This window comes from Mustelus asterias, chromosome 9 (genome assembly GCF_964213995.1).
Source record: "Mustelus asterias chromosome 9, sMusAst1.hap1.1, whole genome shotgun sequence".
Classification (NCBI taxonomy): domain Eukaryota; kingdom Metazoa; phylum Chordata; class Chondrichthyes; order Carcharhiniformes; family Triakidae; genus Mustelus; species Mustelus asterias.
The window spans coordinates 44,382,715-44,402,676 of NC_135809.1; the positions used below are offsets into that span (position 1 = coordinate 44,382,715).

At 43.5% G+C, this 19,962-nt stretch overlaps 1 protein-coding gene across 5 annotated transcripts in view; it reads right to left on the reverse strand.

Annotated features, from left to right (window-relative positions):
* The window catches only part of LOC144498658 (FYVE, RhoGEF and PH domain-containing protein 4-like), a 270,760-nt gene that overhangs the window by 31,254 nt on the left and 219,544 nt on the right, over nucleotides 1–19,962 (reverse strand). For all 5 annotated transcript variants that reach the window (XM_078220106.1, XM_078220105.1, XM_078220107.1 and 2 more), the window contains 4 exons: nucleotides 16,470–16,618; nucleotides 8,681–8,837; nucleotides 5,637–5,775; nucleotides 2,136–2,194 (listed from right to left, as the gene is read on the reverse strand). In XM_078220106.1, the coding sequence (XP_078076232.1) occupies nucleotides 2,136–2,194; nucleotides 5,637–5,775; nucleotides 8,681–8,837; nucleotides 16,470–16,618 (504 nt within the window). The remainder of the gene's footprint in view (nucleotides 1–2,135; nucleotides 2,195–5,636; nucleotides 5,776–8,680; nucleotides 8,838–16,469; nucleotides 16,619–19,962) is intronic.

The following is a 19,962-nucleotide window of genomic DNA, read 5'->3' on the forward strand; positions in this document are numbered from 1 at the left end:
GAGGCCGGCAGCACAGCGCTGAGCGGGCCCCTGCACATGCACCGACCTGTCTGCACCGAGATTGATGCATGTGCAGTAGCCCCGTACTGCCGGCCTCCTGATTGCTGGCCAGCCCCATGATCCCCGCAACTCCAGCCCTCCGAGACCCCCTGCCCCACTCCCCGACCACTAGCCCCACTCGCCCCCTTGAACATGCCTGAGCCCAGCCCCGACAGCTCCCCCCCCCTCGATCTTCCACGACCCCCCAATCGATCCTCCCACACCCCCATCCTACCAGCAGTCTCAAGCCTCATCCCGCAGTGCCGAACCCCCCCCCCCACCCCCCGGTCCTGATGGCTAGTCTCCCTCCCTCCCCCACCGATCCCAAGTGCAGAGTGGCAGTCGGACCCCACACAGATCACCTTCACAGAGGTCCTGTCCCATCATGTCCTGCCCCCTTGGCACTGCTGTATGCTAAGATGCTTCCTGATTATTGGCACTTTGCCCCTTGGGCAGTGCCAGGGTGTCCAAGCTGGCACTGCCAAGGTACAAATGTCCAGGGGCCTTGATTGCCCCCCCCCCTTCACTCTAGGGGGTCAGGCCACCACCTCCCCATTAGTGGGGAGCTACAGTAAACCCCACTGGAATGAAATACTCCTGGTGGTGGGGGTGGGGGGAGGGGGGGTGGAATCCGGCACTGGAAGATGCACTCAGGGCCGGATGCCAGTGCAAATTGGCTGACGCTTGAATCTCCCAGCCCGCTGCGCTAAAAAAATCAGTGCAGCGGGATGGGAGAATTGCTCCCTTGTTTTTTTAAAGGTAAGTTGACCATTGCATCTTGTGTATTTGTTCACATGCATTACAATGTTTTTCCAATGGAGAAAGTACCATAATGCAGTGAAAGATTTTACAAAATATTTTGTCAGCCTATGTTGTCATCTTTCCTGCTGTGATTTAAATGGCTCTGGCTGATTAAAAAATGGTTTTGATGCTTGAAAAATATCTAACTACCTGCTCCGTTGCATTTATTGACAGGCTTTGAAATCAAAATAAGCACCTTCTGTTTTCCCCTTTCTAGAGAGCAGTCTATTGTGAGGAAAGCTGTGGCCATTCTGAATGCTTGACTGAGTTTCAAGTGCGAATAGGTTTCAGCACATTAGGTGTTCCATTGTGATGAGAATGAATCACAGCTTTTTGTTGTAAAACAGTTTGTCTCTTTGATGTGTTTCTAGTTTGTTGACACAAGCTAATAGGTACAAGTGTTGGAAGTTTTTTTCCCCCACATGACAGAATTCATTTTTTTCCCCTGGGATCAAAACTATGGAGGTTTTTGTTAGATGAGAAGAAGATTTTTATTTTTATCCCCAAGGAATGTAGAAGATTTTCCATTGATTTTTCTGGGAAGCTGACAAAGTGTATACTGGGTGAGTGAGTATAGAGGAAACATGGGGCACATAGAAATGACATGGGGTCCATGGGTGATGTGAGCAGGCATGGTCTGGCAGGAGGGGCTGAGGTTTAGGGGGTTTTAAGCACTGTTGTGAGCTGGGATCCTCTGTTGGATAACTGAGTCTTCAAACCGATCCCTCACCTCATGCACTCCAGCATGGCCTGCAAATTGCACTGTGAACTTGGCCCCAAAGTGAAAAGACAACAATGGCGTGTGAAGATATGTATGGGTCAGGTGAACAGTTTGCGAGCCATGGAAGTGCGCAGGCCATGTTTTCCCCTGAGTCCAGAGGAAGATTCGGGCCAGGATATCTATCCTTTTTTAAAGCCATAGTGCAACTTATTATTCAACCTTTGAGCTTGCCTTCTTAATTGTTAAACACCACTAGAAATTATTTTCATTTCTACAGCAGCTTTATGCAATAAATCCAATTTGACAGCAAACTGCAATTGCTGGGATATTCATGATCAGCAATGTCACAGAGTGAACTGGTAAGAAGACCTCCCTGTTCGTATGAATATTTATTATAAGAATTGCTGTCAACTACTCACACTGCGCTGACTCCTTTCTTTTCAGTAAGGACCCTTGTATTTACCATGTTTGTCCATGATAATTACTTGCTCACTTGCAAATAGGTAATCCTGACGTCTGCCCTTTGTAGAAAAGATTGAAGCAATGAAAAGGAAAATGTAACTTTTGCACTCACCATCATACGGATTGCAGCATTTGAGTGGGTGGCTGCAGTGGAAATAATTTCAAGGGACTCTGTAAAAAAATATTAAATGGATTTTAAAGATTAATATACATAGTTTAATTATTCAAATTCACAGTGAGCTGGGTATTTCACTAATGCAGTCAATAATAAATCCCAAATTACCTAAAAATACAACAAATTCAAGAAAACAATTTGATATAAAATTTCAGGCAGGCCCATTATCCTGAAGGTGATGCTCAAATGGACCATCACAGGCAGTGAACCCTGGGCTGGATTACAATTTGAAAATTGCTATTCTCCAATATTATGTCACTGAATTCTGCTCAGTCTTGCCATTGCCTCTGATTCTAAATCAGTGTTGCGATTTTAACAATTAAATAAAATTCAATGAAAATGTTTTTCAAGTTTGCTCTGGAGCAGTTCTCCAGCAGCCAAGCAGTTTGTGCAAACATCCTATTGTCGACCGTGTTCCAGAAGTGTGCCTGTGGTCACGTTATTGGACTAATAATTAGATGAGTGGACTAATACTCAGTTCAAATCTCACCACAGGAGCTGGAGAATCTAAACCAATTTATAAACAAAATCTAGGTAATGGAGACCATGTAACTATCAAATTGTTATTAAAATCCATCTGACTCAATAATGACCGTGAGTGCCCACACCAGCAGGAAACCTGAAGGGTTTCCCGCTGGTGCTAGCAGCGTCTGTCAGGAGGCATTGTCCTACCCCTGATAGATGTTAATTTATTAATTTCAAGCTACCCGCTGGCCAGCCCCACTGTTCAGAGACCAGGCCGCCATTTTTAAAGGGCGACCCGAACTCCGTGCTTGGAGGCAGGTCCCACCCTCCCGCAAAAATATTAATGCTGCCCGCCACAGTGACCACCAACCAACCCCACACCAAAGACCAGCATCCTCCCCCTCCACCCACAAATAATGGCTAACCCCCACCCCACCTCCCTCCCCACACCATGTAGGCAGGAATGAGGGTGGCCCGACCCATCCCTCCCTCCCTCAGACTCCCCCACTCAGGCCCCCTGGCACTGACACGCTGGCCTGGTGCCTTGGGCCCTGTGGGGCTTGAGGAGGGAAGTCCAGCGGCCATTTGCCTCTCTGTTGCTGCCAGGCTGAAGTGTGCTGACCACATTTATCCCTCAAAACACATAAATAAAACAAAATATTAGAAAGGGTTTATGTCAGCAGAGATGGGGGACTATTCTCCTTGGTATAGCGAAAGTTAAGAAGTGATCTAATAGAGGTTGAAAGATGATGAGAGGTTTGATTGGCTAAATAAGAATAGAACATATTCCCTCTCGTGAATTGATCAGTAGCCAGAGGTCATGGATTCAAAATCATTGGGAAAAGATTAGAGGAGAGCGAACAATTTATTTTTCACTCAGCTGTCAGGATTTGGAATATTTGACCCAAAAAGATTGTGGAAGCTGATTTCATTAGTAATTTAAGAAGAGAATTGGACTGGTACGTGAGGATAGGGAAAAACAACAAACACGGATGTGGAACTAAGCTTTAGGAAGGATGTCAAGGCCTTAAAGAAGGTGCAGAGAACAGTACCAGACTTGCAGGACTTTAATCCCATTCAGAGACCAGTAAAGCTGGGATTGGTCTCCTTCGAGCAGAGGTTAGGGGGAAATTTAATACAGTGTTCAAAATCATAAAAGATTGATAGATTAATTCAGGAGAAAACATTTCCAGTATCAAAACAATCAGTAACTAGAGAACACCAATTTAAGGAAATTGAAAGAAAAGACTAGAGAGAAGACAAAAAGATTTAAACTCAGCAAATAGTTATGATTTTGAATGTACTGCCTTAAAGGATAATTGAAACAGATTCAATAACAACTGTCACACTGAGCTGACATGAGAATATAACAAATATTTAAATACTGTACTTTAATTTAAAAACGGACATTGTTGGACTTTTAAAATGGCTGTCAAAGACTTTTGGAACTGCAAGTTAGCCAAATTTCTGGAAGCTTCTGAAAGTGGTTTACAATTACCAGAGCCTTGTGGCATCTTATCCCTGCCATTGTCAGGACTCACCCCAACAGAGCAAGGACAATAAAATCTCAGACCTCTGTCGTCAGAGCTGTCAGGTAACAAAGGGGAGCTACCGAAATGGATTGTGTACAGGGAAGTGCAAAGGACTTCCTATCTGCCTCTGTTGTATGTCGATAGTTTTGATCATAAAGATGGAAGCCACTTTGTTAATGTGAATAGACTACTGATGGCTTCCCATCGTGTATCAATGGCCAGCTGCCACATGACCAAAACGCTTCCATTTTTGAAAGCCTTTTTATTATGGGTTATTACGGGTTATTATCTGTATTACGGAGGTGGGTTTCCTCCGGGTGCTCCGGTTTCCTCCCACAGTCCAAAGATGTGCGGGCTAGGTTGATTGGCCATTCTAAATTGCCCCTTAGTGTCCCGGGATGCATAGGTTAGAGGGGTTAGTGGGTAAATATGTAGGGATATGTGGATAGGGCCTGGGTGGGATTGTGGTTGGTGCAGACTCAATGGGCCGAATGGCCTCTTTCTGCACTGTAGGATTCTATGATTCTAAGTTCTGCTTGCTTGCAGACTACACAGCACCATTGAATGCAGAAATAGCATCCTTGTTGAGACCTGGCTATAACATTTAGCCTTTTTACCAAACCCCCAAGGCTTAAAATTTAAGGTTTCCTTGAAACCTGCTACCAATGGAGGTTATGAATGTCATTCGCGCGAAGTACATCCCCAATCATAATTTCCCCATAATTGCTTCCGGGATCTCCGTTCCCAGCAGCACTCTGGGTGTACCTGCACCAGATGGGCTGTCGTGGTTGGAGAAGATGGCTCACCACCATCTTGAGGGCAATTAGGATGAGCAACAAATGTTGGCCTTGTCACCGACACCCACATCCCAATAAAAAGGATATTAAAAATATGCATAGGTGGCCATACCTTCAGTTGTCTAGGCCCCAAGCTCTGGAGCTCTCCTCTCTATCCCTCTACTTTGCTTTCCTACTTTAAGACATGGAATTTGAGAAATCACTTTGCAGGGACATATATGCAAAGGAGGGTTTACATGTTTCAGTTTCTATAATACTATAAATTCACGTAGGATAAGTATTGCTTTGGTAACCTGTGTCATGATGGGTATGCTGCAAGAAATATTGTAAGAAATGAAGCTCTTATGCTTGTTAATCCTACATCTGGTTCTGTCTCATACACAATTCCCCACATAACTCAGCTCTGTCGTGCTAGCTACTTTGCAAAGGGTATCATAGCTTTCCATTCTAATTCAGTGTCTTCACACTCTCTTGTGGAGAGGACAAACAGAATACTTGAAAGGAGAAAAGAAAATGCAAAGAAGTAGAAAAATTGTTTGAGTTTTATTGTAATTTTGTTTTTGAGTGCTCAGATCGATTAACACCCTAAAAGAGCAATCATGATATTTAACCTATTTTAAAAATGATTCAGAGGTTTTCCTTACTCTCAGCATCTTTCCTGTCTAAGGAATCCTGTGGTAGTTTCTTCAAATAATCTTTCAGGAGCAGCTCATAGCGAGGAATTCGTTGGACAGGTTCTAACATGTGATGTTGTATTGTGAGGGAACCACAGATCTCTTGTTTCTGAAAAACAGACACAGACATTGTTAAAGTGAACAAATTGAAGCTGGTGCCACAATAAAGACATCACTCAAGCTAAAATTACTTAGCTACAGCTGTTTGAAAATAGGTTGTAAACATAACGGGTGGGATTTTCTGGATGTTCCTGCCGGCAAGATCTTTTGGTCCCGCTGATGGCAACCCCCACCACAGGTTCCTTGGTGGCAGAATGTGCGAACAACTGGCGACCCCATTGGCAGCGGTGGGACCAGAACATCCCACTGCTGGCCAGTGGTGGTCGCCTCCGCTGCCACACATCACGCTGCGGAGTGGAGGCAAAGAGGGGATAGAAAACCCTACCCAACGTTTATCAAGTGGAACATTAATCTACCTGCGCTGAGTTAGTTGATCAGAGCTGAAATTGGAGCATCCTAATGATCTTGGTGTCCCTGGGCTACAAGCTATGTCGTTACAAAATTTATTCTTTGGATGCAGGCGACACTGGCAAGGCTACATATGTTGTCCATCTCTGGTTTCCCTGAGAAGGTGGTGACAGATCTTCTGCTGGAACTACCACAGTTCTTGTGGTGACTGCACTTCCATGATGGTGTTGGGAATTCCACGATTTTTATCCAGCCACAATGCGGGTGAGAGGATAAAGTGATCGCTGTGAGTGATTTTTCAGCTATATCCATCAGCTGGGTGGTCAGCATTCCATTACACCTCCGACTTCCACCTTGGGAAGAGTCTTTGATGAATCAGGAAGTGAGCTGCTTGTTGCAGGGCCTCTGTCCTCTTTTACCAGTGACTGCATTCATTTAAGATTCTGGTCAATGGGAACCAAAGAAAATGTCCTGACAACAGCTGGAGTTTCACACTTCACACTGAGCACCATGAATTGGATTGTTTATCTCACCCTTCGTATTATTTTTGTGCCACAAATTAATAATAGTGCAGAGATGCCAACACTGGGTTCATTGGTCTTCTTTCTAACCAATATGAACAAGTAGCAGGAGTAGGCCAATCAGCCACTCGAGCCTGCTCCGCCATTTAATAAGGTCATAGCTGATCTGATAGTAACTCAAACCTGCATCCCGCCTTCTTCTGACAGCCTGTTACCCTCTTTCTTATCAAGAAGCTATCCACCACTGCCTTAAATATATTCAATGACTCTGCTTCCACCATCTATTCAGGAAGAGAGTTCCAAACCATGACCGTCTGGGTGAAAACATTTCACCTCATCTCCATTATAAATTATTATTTTTAAACAATGCCCCCCTAGTTTTCAATTCTCCCACAAGAGGAAGCATCCTCTTCACGTTCACTCTGTCAAGACCTTTCAGGATCTTGTATGTTTCAATCAAGTTGCCTGTTACTCTAAACTCTAGCGGATAAGAGCCTCGGCTGCCCAATCTTTCCTCATAAGTCAAGCCACCTATTCCAGATGTTAGTCTAGTAAACCTTCTCCAAACTGCTTCCAATGCATTTACATCCTTGCTTAAATAAGGTGACTAATACTGTACATAGTACTCCAAATGTGGTCTCATCAATACAACTAGTCTCACCTTTAAAACTGAAGCATAACCTTTTGCCATTCATGCACTAGGACACCCAGATCCCTCTGCGCCTCAGAGCTGTACATTGTCCCACTATTGAGATAATACGCTTCTCTCTAATTATTCCTGTCAAAGTGGACAATTTCACATTTTCCCACATTATGCTCCATTTGCCAGATCTTTGCCCATCACTTAACCTATCTATGTCCCTTTGTAACCTCATGTCCTCTTATTTTCCTACCCATCTTTTTGTCATCAGCAAATTTGGCAATCATTCCTTCAATCCCTTCATCCAAGTTATTTATATAAACTGCAAATAGTTGAGGTCCTGGCACTGATCCCTGTGGCACACCATTCGTTACATCTTGCCAACCTATAAAGTTCCTGGGATTGGAAAATTCCACCCAGAGTAAACAATGGAGAAGGGAATCACTAACTTCAGCCTGTCACAAACTCCACTCTCCTGCTATTGACTTGATCATTTTCTCTGGCCATATACTCAGGCTGAACAAGACGGTTCTTAATCTTGGTATTCTGTTGAGCCCTAGGTCGAGCTTGAACATCCAGGCCATTTCCATCATGAAGACCACTGAATTGCACCTTTCCATTCCACCAAGGAATGTCCTGTACATGTATGTCACTTCCAAACCTTTTGCTGGTTTCTTGTACCCCACCATCCACAAGTTCTAAACTGACTAAAATTCTGCTAACATATACTCTTCTATTAATTGCTCCATTGTTTTAATTCCAGCACCTATCTTTCCCTTGGCTCTCTCAATGGGGGTGTGCGATTTTTGATTGTCTTAAACTTACTCTCTTAAGTTTTCTCTTTAAACCATTAAAATATTTCAAAACTCAAATCCTCTCTCTTCGATTTATCTTTTGATCCCTTTTCAGTGTCCATTTTTCTCATGGCCATTCGGGAAAGTTTCAAGGCATAACAAAGTTTTGTTGTTATGACAACACGCACCATAAAATATGTACACGAATGAATGAAAAACTCAAATTGTTCTGTCAAGGTGTATGAAATTGTCTAAACTTTTCCATTTCAGGTACTGCCACAAGTTGAAATGCTGCAATCGATGTCTGACGTTATAATCACCTGCTTATACATAAAGATTGCTGCAGTATTTATACTAATTTTATATTAAGTGTGATGGAAACAATGAGTTTTACTTTAAGAAGTTATTGGCCGGAATTATCCATTTTCACCTGCGGCTGGGATTCCCCGGTCCCACTGCTGTGAATGGAGATATGGCCCAGCTCCAAATTCTCCGTTCTCGCTGGCAGTAGTAGCGGGGCATACGAGATTGGAGAATTCCAGCCTTTCTTCATGCCTATAATTATAAATATGCATCATCCTTTCTGGTTACCTGAATGTCCTCGACAATGGCTTTGAACTGTGGTGATCTGCCCATCCACATTTTCAGTAAATCCATGGCCATTTCAAAATTTTTCACATACTCGCCATACATCTTCAGAAATGGGGCTAATTTCTGCAAAATATCTCCTATCTGTGGAGTAGTATTCCTGCAAGAGATAAATTTAGGCATTACATTTATGAACAATGACCGAATCCATAGATTGGTACACTGGGCCTCCAATGTGTTGTGCCATGGAATGTTATTGTTTGGATATATTTTGGTAATTCATAAAGAAAATCTCTTAGAGATCCAAGTGTGTATTATGCAAAGTGATATCACAGAGATTTCAAGGTTGTCATTGCAGCTGTGGCTCTGTTGATATCAATCTCACCTCTGAGTTGGAAGGCTCATGGGATACAAGGTGAAGTGGCTACATGGGTGGAAAACTGGCTTGGCCATAGGAGACGGAGGGTAGCGGTCGAAGGGTCTTTTTCCGGCTGGAGGTCTGTGACCAGTGGTGTTCTGCAGGGCTCTGTACTGGGACCTCTGCTATTTGTGATATATATAAATGATTTGGAAGAAGGTGTAACTGGTGTTATCAGCAAGTTTACGGATGACTCGAAGATGGCTGGACTTGCGGATAGCGATGAGCATTGTCGGGCAATACAGCAGGATATAGATAGGCTGGAAAATTGGGCGGAGAGGTGGCAGATGGAATTTAATCCGGATAAATGCGAAGTGATGCATTTTGGAAGAAATAATGTAGGGAAGAGTTATACAATAAATGGCAGAGCCGTCAAGAGTATAGAAACACAGAGGGACCTCGGTGTGCAAGTCCACAAATCCTTGAAGGTGGCAACACAGGTGGAGAAGGTGGTGAAGAAGGCATATGGTATGCTTGCCTTTATAGGACGGGGTATAGAGTATAAAAGCTGGAGTCTGATGATGCAGCTGTATAGAACTCTGGTTAGGCCACATTTGAAGTACTGCGTCCAGTTCTGGTCGCCGCACCAGCAGAAGGACGTGGAGGCGTTAGAGAGAGTGCAGAGAAGGTTTACCAGGATGTTGCCTGGTATGGAGGGTCTTAGTTATGAGGAGAGATTGGGTAAACTGGGGTTGTTCTCACTGGAAAAACAGAGGATGAGGGGTGACCTAATAGAGGTGTATAAAATTATGAAGGGGATAGATAGGGTGAACAGTGGGAAGCTTTTTCCCAGATCAGGAGTGACGATCACGAGCGGTCACGGGCTCAAGGTGAGAGGGGCGAAGTATAACTCAGATATTAGAGGGATGTTTTTTACACAGAGGGTGGTGGGGGCCTGGAATGCGCTGCCAAGTAGGGTGGTGGAGGCAGACACGCTGACATCGTTTAAGACTTACCTGGATAGTCACATGAGCAGCCTAGGAATGGAGGGATACAAACGATTGGTCTAGTTGGACCAAGGAGCGGCACAGGCTTGGAGGGCCAAAGGGCCTGTTTCCTGTGCTGTACTGTTCTTTGTTCTGTAAGTTCAAGTCCTACCCCAGGACTTCAACCCAAATTCTAGACTGGCACTCCAGTACTGAGGGAGCATTACATGTTCAGAAGTTCCATCTTTTGGGTAAAATGTTAAACTGCCCTTGTTTTTTGGATGTAAAAGATCCCTTGGCCATTTTTGAAGAAGAGCAGGGGAATTATCCCTGGTGTCCTGACAAACATTTATAACAAAGGTATCAAGGGATATGGGAAAAGTGCTTGAGTAAGGTGTTGAGATAGAGGATCAGCCAAGACTATGTTGAATGGCGGAGCAGGCGCAAAGAACCGAATGGCCTTTTCCTGCTCCTATTTTCTATATTTCATTCTACTACCTTCCATTATTCTCTATTTCCAAAATGGCTAAGTGAATACTTATTAAAAGGCATAGATATACGTGACACAGGGATCACTATTTGTAACTCAGCATGCAAGAAAGGGAAGTGGAACTTTAGGTCCAAAATCTAAAAACAAATTCTTGGAAGAATTAGTGACCGAAATTAGTGTTGAAGCAATCTGTATAATTCCATGCAATGCTGTCTCTGGAACTCAAATAGAGGTGCATGTAAAGTAAGGGTAGGGTTGCAAAGAGGATTCTTCAATATGAAATACAAATTCCCAGAATCTCTAAGAAAGGTATGAACATTTTCTATTCATACATTTAAATGTTAAATTATTTTAACAAGTCTATAATTGTTGTATTCTGTATACTTTTTGGGCTGCAATTTGTGACAGAAGGTTCAAAGGTTCACAGTTTTGGTATAAAGTTGATGAGGAGCTGGGAGTCTTGTTACTTAAAATTTTTAACAAGGATAATGAGAAATATAAAGGTGTGCCTTTATAATATGTCACAATCCCAGGCCAAACCCCCTCAAATGTTGTTATGGTCTGGTTATAGACAAGTAGCCTTTTTTATTAAAGTAGAGAAAATTTGAAATACCAAATATTTACAATGCGAGTAAAGCCACAAGATTCCACGGTTCTAAATGAATAGAAGACATTTTACTATACAAAAGTCAGCAAAGCAAACAGTCAACACTCATCTTATTCTCGAATGTCCAGAATTAATATGTGATGAACATGAATTAAAGTGCAAACTGTGGTTGTACATACCACAAACTGTATGCTAAATGTTAGACACAACCAAGGAAGTCCCGTGAATTTTCTCAGCAAACGACCAAGATGTCAATGCGTCACATAAACTCTTTAAAACTATTACCTTCCACCGGAGAGATTTCAGCCCCTCTATTTCAAAGAGCTAGCCTCTGATTTCCCTAATTTTCCTCGTCAACTCAGACTGCCCCATCAACTGCTCATCTCCCAGTCATTCAATCTCTTCTTCCGAGACTGCTTCCCACTAGATTCACCGCAGCAACTAGTTACTGGCATGATTGAACCTCCCTAGCTACTCTGAGCAGAACCGCACTACTCAAAAGCTTTCCTTTGCCCCAACTGCTAACTTCACAGAGTAGACACTGGCACTTCAGATTCACACAGCCTATACTGCTCTCCGAAGGCTTCTCTGAGACGCAACTCCCAGCTTCATGAAGCCAATAGCTATTGCTGACTTCTGCTCCACCAGGTTGATATCTGCCCTGTGCTGCTCTGAGCTCCAATCTCCCAGCAACACAAAGCTAGTAACCTTCTACTGCCTCCTCCAGCTCTGAAGTCATCTGAACAACCACTGGTCACCAGAGGCAGCTGTGCATTCAACAGCATGGAGCTAGCGGCACCACTTCAGCTACACGGAACCAAACCTCCTTGTCTGCTCCCTACGGGCTGCTATTCACTCTGCCGCTTGAACTGCTGTGTGATCTGTTAATATTTCCCAACCGCAGTTCCACCCCTGCTCTGAGGTGGGATAATGTATCAACCTTGATACATTCCGTACTTTAAATATTACACAATCCCCAGTCAATCAAAGGTCACCTCCACAGCTACTAACTTAAAAGAACACACAAGACGAAAATCTAAAAATGTAGCTTCCCTCAGAAATGTATATAGTGGATAAGGGAGTAATTAATTATTTATTGTTAACTTCAACACTAAGGTTTCTAACCAAGTATGCTATGGGATTCTACCACAAAGAAGTAAACCCTGAGTGGCTAAATAAGCTCACTTCAACCCCAAATACTATTGTCCTTTGACATACTCAGACTGGTGTTCTTGTGAAGAGTATGCTATATTCAGGATAGAATGAAGTTAGACAACATATTTACAATGTGTATTAATCCATCTAGATTTACAACCTGGAGGGACACATATGCAACACATTTTAAAACAAAATTGATACTTAGATGAAAAACTAATTGCGGTAGACTGAAAGGGTAGAGAAAATAAAAAATAAGAGAATTTATAAAGTATTTGACAGCAGCTTTCAGAAATGTCTCAAAGTAAGACATGAAAGGTGTTATTAGAAACTTAATGCCAATGATGATGTAGAAGAACAAAATAAATCAGGAAATTGCAATTAATTGATATCATTTTTAGATTTGAAATTTTGATTTTTTTTTAGGAAACAATGAGTTTGATTTCGATAGCGTTTGATGAATCTTGTGATCAAGATAACGAGAATGATGAGGGGAGGAGGAACATGTTAGAAAGCAGGGTTATAGAGAGCGGTAGGTCTGCCATAATAATTAGAAAACAGAGGCCAGGGAATTGTACCTTGATCACTTCTTGTATTTTGGATTGGGAAGGAGATATTAAAAGAGACTTTCCAGACGAGGGTGCGGAACGCAGATTTGGGCTGTACAGAGTTAAGAGCTGTTGTGGGCAAAAGTAAAACAGTTTTGGCACAAAAAAGAAACTAAAGTTCTTGGTGGCAGTTATAGCTGTAGTGATGAGGTTCTATCTGAGGTGGGAGGAAAAAGTAAGGCCAAGAATATCAATTCTTTGAAGAACAAAGAGTTGAGCAAAAAGGTAAGAAATTGTATTTGGGACACAAATAAACCTCGGCTTTGAAGAATAAAGGGACAACATTTTGTTGATGGGCATGCAGATCAAGATGCAGTGATCACAGCACCATACTGAGTCTAAGTGCACTGAAGACATAAAATCCAGAAATTCCAAGTGTATTTAATTATCAGTAAGAGATTACATTAATATGTGAGATAAATCATGCATTTTATAAATACAGATCGTGGGCGGCCTCACAGCACCAGAGACCCGTGTTCAATTCCAGCCATACATCACTGTCTGTGCGGAATCTGCACGTTCTCCCCGTGTCCGTGTGGGTTTCCTCCAGGTGCTCTGGTTTCCTCCCACAGTCCAAAGATGTGCTGGTTAGGTGGATTGACCATGCTAAATTGCCCCTTAGTGTCAGGGGAACTAGTAGGGTAAATGCATGGGGTTATGGGGAAAAGGCCTGGGTGGGATTGTTGTCAGTGCAGGCTTGATGGACAAATGGCCTCCTCCTTCACTGTAGGGACTCTGTTTATTCTATTCTATGTAAATCTGTTTGCTAATAACTATTTAATTTCAAGAATGCCAACAAATATATAGTAATTTACTGTCAAAGTTATTTTATTCAAACCACAATGAATCTGAATTGTTTTGCTTTCTCCTGGATAGACCAGAAGTATATTTTTTATTCTATTCTATTTTCATGATTTTAAGTTCACATATTTTGTGAAGCCAATTTTAACCACAAATGCAGTGGAGTATATCAGTCAAAGTTTCTTGGAACCGTGCACTTGCACCAGAAGCAATACATTTTTTGTATTCACACACTACCTGGTGCATAGGGCCAAAAGGGCATGGAGTCTCCGGTGAGAGCGGCCATTGCAGGTAGACCAGGAGGGCATACATGCCCTCCTGGTCTACCTGGAAGAAAATCTTGTTCTGGAAGGCGGCAGATGTCAGCAAAGACCTGCCATAAAAGCCTGAGCCCCCTGAGATACTGGTGCTCACACATCGAGCAAGCTGATCTTGCCTGTAAATCCTGCATTGGGAGTCTTACTGCCTTCCAGTAGATCTCGGTGTCTGTTCCCTCTGCCTTCTGGAGTGCCAGGTGGCTGAGGAGAAGGCAGCTAGTGCTGTTCCCCTTGTTTCTTTGCAGAGGTCCAAGGTAGAGCTGCATAAATTTCTCCAAAGCTGCCGTGAAGTGCGGATCAAAGTGAGTGAAATCCAAGCCAGGTGTACTACTACTACTAAGTTGGAAATCACCTGATAAGCATTCTTAATGGAAATGCTGTGTGCCGCAGCATCTTCCCTGGGCATGACTACATCTATTTAGTTTCCTGTTTGAAGGTTTCCTAACCTGTTAGTTTCACTGAATAACCTCCCTTCCTTTGTTGAGCCTGGCACATTGCAGACAGCTCAGAAAACACATGCATTGGCTGTTAAAGTCAGAATATCAGTTTAAACCCAAAGCAAATTGTCTGCCTGCACACTGTAATAACTCAACAACTGCAAGGGGGATTTCTGTTCAGCTGCAAATCCACCTGAATCAAACCTAGAAGTGGATGAGATCATGTTGGATTCCTGGCAAATGTCACCTCTTGGGGATTTGATCTCCTGCCTGCACCTAAGCCCTCCTCGTCGGCAATTAAATTGATATTTTAAGTCTCATCACCATTTACCAAGATACAGAGAAAAAAAAATGCATTCCAGATTGTTGGGAACACAAAGAATCATGCGGTCATACAAACTAATCGTGTCCTAATAACACTGAACATGTTCGTATCAGGACAAAAATAGGTCATACACACAGATTACATGGCTGAGAGGAGTGTGGGGTACATCTGACCTAAGCAAGCAACCTCCTTCATTAGAACATTGCAGTCTCCTTTAATTACATTATTTGCAAATTGAGCACTTAACAATTTGACATATCTAGCGCCAATCAATTTGTGTTCCCAATGTAGTAATTACATTAAGTCACTGAAACAATACTTATCTTTCATAAGTGCTTTCCCTCAGCAAAAATACCCCTTTTAAACATCACAGAGCAGTCACACAGGGCACTGACACGATTCTCTTATTTACTCTTTCAATTTGTGGTTAAAATTGGATGTGGGCAATTCTGGCAAGGTCATCATTTGCTGCCCATGCTTAATTACCCTTGAGAATCTGGTGGTGAGCTGCCTTTTTGAACTGCTACAGTCCATGTGGTGTAGGTAAACCCACAGTGCTACTGAGAAGGCAGGTCCAGGATTTTTCTCCAGTGATAGAGAAGGAACAGTGATATATTTCTAAATCAGGATGGTGTGTGGCTTGGAGGGGAACTAGTGGTTGTTGCCATGCATCTGTTGGCCTTGTCCTTCTTTGTGTTTGGGTCTTGGGTTTGGAAGGTGCTTTCACAGGATCCTTGGTAAGTTGCTATAGTACATCTTGTACTGCTGCTACAATGCGTTGGTGGTGGAGGGAGTGAATGTTTAAGTTGGTGGTTGGGGTGCTAATCAAGTGGGCTGCTTTATCCTGAATGGTGTCAAGCTTCTTGAGTGTTGTTGGAGCCACGCTCATCCAGGCAAATGGAGAACATTCCATCACACTCCTAACGTGTGCCTTCGAGATGGTGGACAGGTTTTGGGGAGTTAGGAGGGGAGTATATTGCTCAGAATTCTTAGTCTTTATAGCTCTTGTAGCTACAGCTTTTATGTGGTTGGTCCAGTTCAGTTTCTGGTCAAAGGTAACCCCCAGGATGTCAATAAAAGGGAATTCAGTGATGGTAATACCATTGACTGTCAAGGGGAGATGTTCTTGCTGGAGATGGTCATTGCTGGCACTTGTGTGATGTGCATATTACTTGTCACTTATCAGCCCAAGCCTGAATGCAGGTCTTGTAGCATATGGACATGCACTGCTTCAGTATCTGAGGAGTCACGAATTGTGCTGAACATTGCACAACTATCAGTGAACATCCCCACTTCTGACCTCACGATCGTTGGATCCACCATAAAGGAAGGATGTATGTATATTGGGGGAGGACACTATCAAGCTCCTGTGATGTTTCCCACACAGTTATACATTTTGTCGACATGCTTTATTTAATATTGTGCATGTAGAATTTGTACTTGGCAGCATCAAGGGAATGCTTGTGTTTGGGCACACTACACGTTTAAGGACAGGAGGAGATAGCATCCCTTTTCCTCCTCCCAGGAGAATTAGGTGTGTCATATATGCACACTGTACCTTCTGGTAATTCATTGCTGGATGAATTACAATGTAACATCACATTGCAATATCTTACATACACTGAGCAAGCCTTTCAATTAAAAAAAATCTTTTGTTAAAGTTTAATGGAAAAAGCAACAAAACGAGGAAAGTTTTGAAACGACTTACCACAGATTCATGCGGGTTTCCAGTTCTGGCAACAGGAACTGATTGTGGAAGGTGTAAATGGATGAAATGTTGGAGAATATTTTGGTCACTACCTCTGCAGGAAAGGATCCTTTGCTATTGGCTTCCTCCAGCAGCTTAGCACAGAAAACCTGCAGAACGAATCAAATAAAGAACTAACTTTGATTAATGGTGTAACTATATAGACTCCATAAATGAATATTTATATTCAAAATGGTGGATCCAAGTTCAATAAGGTTCCATAAAGCAGGTGATTTTTAATATTTTACAGACATGGGCAAGACTTACCGGCGAAGATGATTGGCGGTTGCAGGTCACATTTGCATAAGTGCAGTCACTGTGACCAGAAGGTGGTTTGCGGAGGAGCTGCTGTGAAGGGACAGTTAAACCCCAAACACTACTTCAATGTTTCCCTCCCTCCCTATTCCTCTAACCGAAAAACAAGTCGGCAGGAGCACCACAAGCAAGGGAGAGGTGAGTTGCAATTTTTTCTCTCTGTATAAGGGCAAAATGGCAGTTAGGGCAGTGGCATGCTCCTCTTGCCAGATGTGGGCAATTAGGGAGCAATCTAGTCTCCCTGACAACTTTGTCTGCAGGAAGTGTGTCCAGTTGCAGCTACTCACAGACCACATTGTTCGGTTGGAGCGGCAGGTGGATGCACTGCGGAGCATACAGGAGGCAGAGAGTGTGATAGATACTAGTTACAGGGAGGTTGTCACACCACAGGTTCAGACAGGTAGATGGGTGACTGCCAGGAGAGGCAGGCAGGTGGTGCAGGAGTCTCCTGTGTCTATTCCCCTTTCAAACAGGTATATCGTTTTGGATGCTGTGAGGGGGATAGCCTGTCAGGGGGAAATACCAGCAGTAGCCAGGCCTGTGACACCACAGCTGGTTCTGCTGCGGGAAAGGGTCGGGCAAAGAGCAAGCGAGCAGTCGTAATAGGGGACTCGCTAGTTAGAGGCTCAGACAGGCGTTTCTGTGGCTGCAGTCGAGACTCCAGGATGGTTTGTTGCCTTCCTGGTGCCAGGGTCAAGGACATCTTTGAGCGATTGCAGGACATTCTTAAGGGGGAGGGTGCGCAGCCAGAGGTCGTTGTACATATTGGTACCAACGACATAGGTGGGAAAAGGGATGAGGTCCTGAAATGTGAATATAGAGAGTTAGGCAGAAGGCTAACGTGCAGGACCTCGAAGGTAGTAATTTCAGGACTACTACCGGTACCACGTGCTAGTGAGAGTAGGAATCGGAGGATTAGGCAGATGAATGCCTGGCTTGAGAGCTGGTGCAGGGGGCAGGGATTTAGATTTTTGGATCATTGGGATCTTTTCTGGGGAAGGGCTGATCTGTTCAAGAGGGATGGGTTACATTTGAACTGGAGGGGGACTAACATCCTGGCGGGGAGATTTGCTAGAGCTACTCGGGAGGGTTTAAACTAGTTTGGCAGGGGGGTGGGATCCAAAGCAGTAGGGAGACAGAAGAGAACAGCACAGAAGTTAGAGAGCACATTTAATTAGTAAAGGCAGTGTCAGTAATCCTAGTACCAGACAGATCAGACAGAAGCAAGACAGAGAGCAAGAAAAGTCCAGATTAAACTGCATTTATTTCAATGCAAGAGGCCTGACGGGCAAGGCAGATGAACTCAGGGCATTGATGGGTACATGGGACTGGGCTATTATAGCAATTACTGAAACATGGCTAAGGGAGGGACAGGACTGGCAGCTTAATGTTCTAGGGTACAGATGCTACAGGAAAGATAGAACAGGAGGTAAGAGAGGAGGGGGAGTTGCACTTTTGATTAGGGAAAGCATCACGGCCATACTGAGAGGGGATATATCCAAGGGTTCGGCCACTGAGTCTATATGGGTAGAACTGAGAAATAAGAAGGGGGAAATCACTTTGATAGGGTTGTACAAATAGTCAGCGGGAAATTGAGGAGCAAATATGTAAGGAGATTACAGATAGCTCAAAGAAAAATAGGGTGGTAATAGTCGGAGATTTTAATTTTCCCAACATTGACTGGGACAGCCATAGTATTAGAGGGTGGATGGAGAGAAATTTGTTGAGTGTATTCAGGAGGAATTTCTCATTCAGTATGTGGATGGCCCGACTAGAGAGGGGGCAAAACTTGACCTCTTCTTGGGAAATAAGGAAGGGCAGGTGACAGAAGTGTTAGTGAGGGATCACTTTGGGATCTGTGACCATGATTCTATTAGTGTTAAGACAGCTATGGAGAATGAAAGATCTGTCCCAAAAGTTAAAATTCTAAATTGGGGCAAGGCCAATTTTGATGGTATCAGGCAGGAACTTTCAAAAGTTAATTGGGGGTGTCTGTGGGAAGGAAAAGGGATGTCTGGTAAGTGGGAGGCTTTCAAAAGTGTGTTAACCAGGTTCAGGGTAAACATATTCCTCTTAGAGTGAAGAGCAAGGCTGGCAGAAGTAGGGAACCCTGGATGACTCGGGATATTGAGGCCCTGGTCAAGAAGAAGAAGGAGGCACATGACGTGCATAGGCAGCTGGGATCAAGTGAATCTCTTGAAGAGTATAGGGGGTGTAGGAGTAGAGTTAAGAGAGAAATCAGGAGGGCAAAAGGGGGACACAAAATTGTTTTGGCAGATAAGGCAAAGGAGAATCCAAAGAGCTTCTACAAATACATAAAGGGCAAAAGAGTAACAAGGCAGAGAGTAGGGCCTCTTAAGGATCAACAAGGTAATCTATGTGCGGATCCACAAGAAATGGGTGAGATCCTAAATGAATATTTATCATCAGTATTTACTGTTGAGAAAAGCATGGATGTTAGGGAACTTGGGGAATTAAATATTGATGTCTTGAGGAATGTACATATTACAGAGAAGGAGGTGCTGGAAGTCTTAAAGCGCATCAAGGTAGATAAATCTGCGGGACCTGATGAGGACGTTGTGGGAGGCTAGGGAGGAAATTGTGGGTCCCCTAGACGAGATATTTGAATCATCGATAGTCATGGGTGAGGTGCCTGAAGATTGGAGAGTGGCAAATGTTGTGCCTCTATTTAAAAAGGGCTGCAGGGAAAAGCCTGGGAACTACAGGCCAGTTAGCCTCACATCTGTGGTGGGTAAATTGTTGGAAGGTATTTTGAGAGACAGGATCTACAGGCAGTTAAAGAGGCAAGGACTGATTAGGGACAGTCAGAATGGCTTTGTGAGCGGAAAATCATGTCTCACAAATTTGATTGAGTTTTTTGAAGGGGTAACCAAGGAGGTAGATGAGGGCAGTGCAGTTGATGTTGTCTACATGGGCTTTAGCAAGGCCTTTGACAAGGTACCGCATGGTAGGTTGTTGCATAAAGTTAAATCTCACGGGATCCAGGGTGAGGTATCTAAATGGATACAAAATTGTCTTCTTTCCATCTTCTTTGGATCTTCAGGTAAGCGTTCTCCAAGGCGGCCTTCACGACACACGACAGCGCAGAGTCGCTGAGCAGAAACTGATAGCCAAGTTC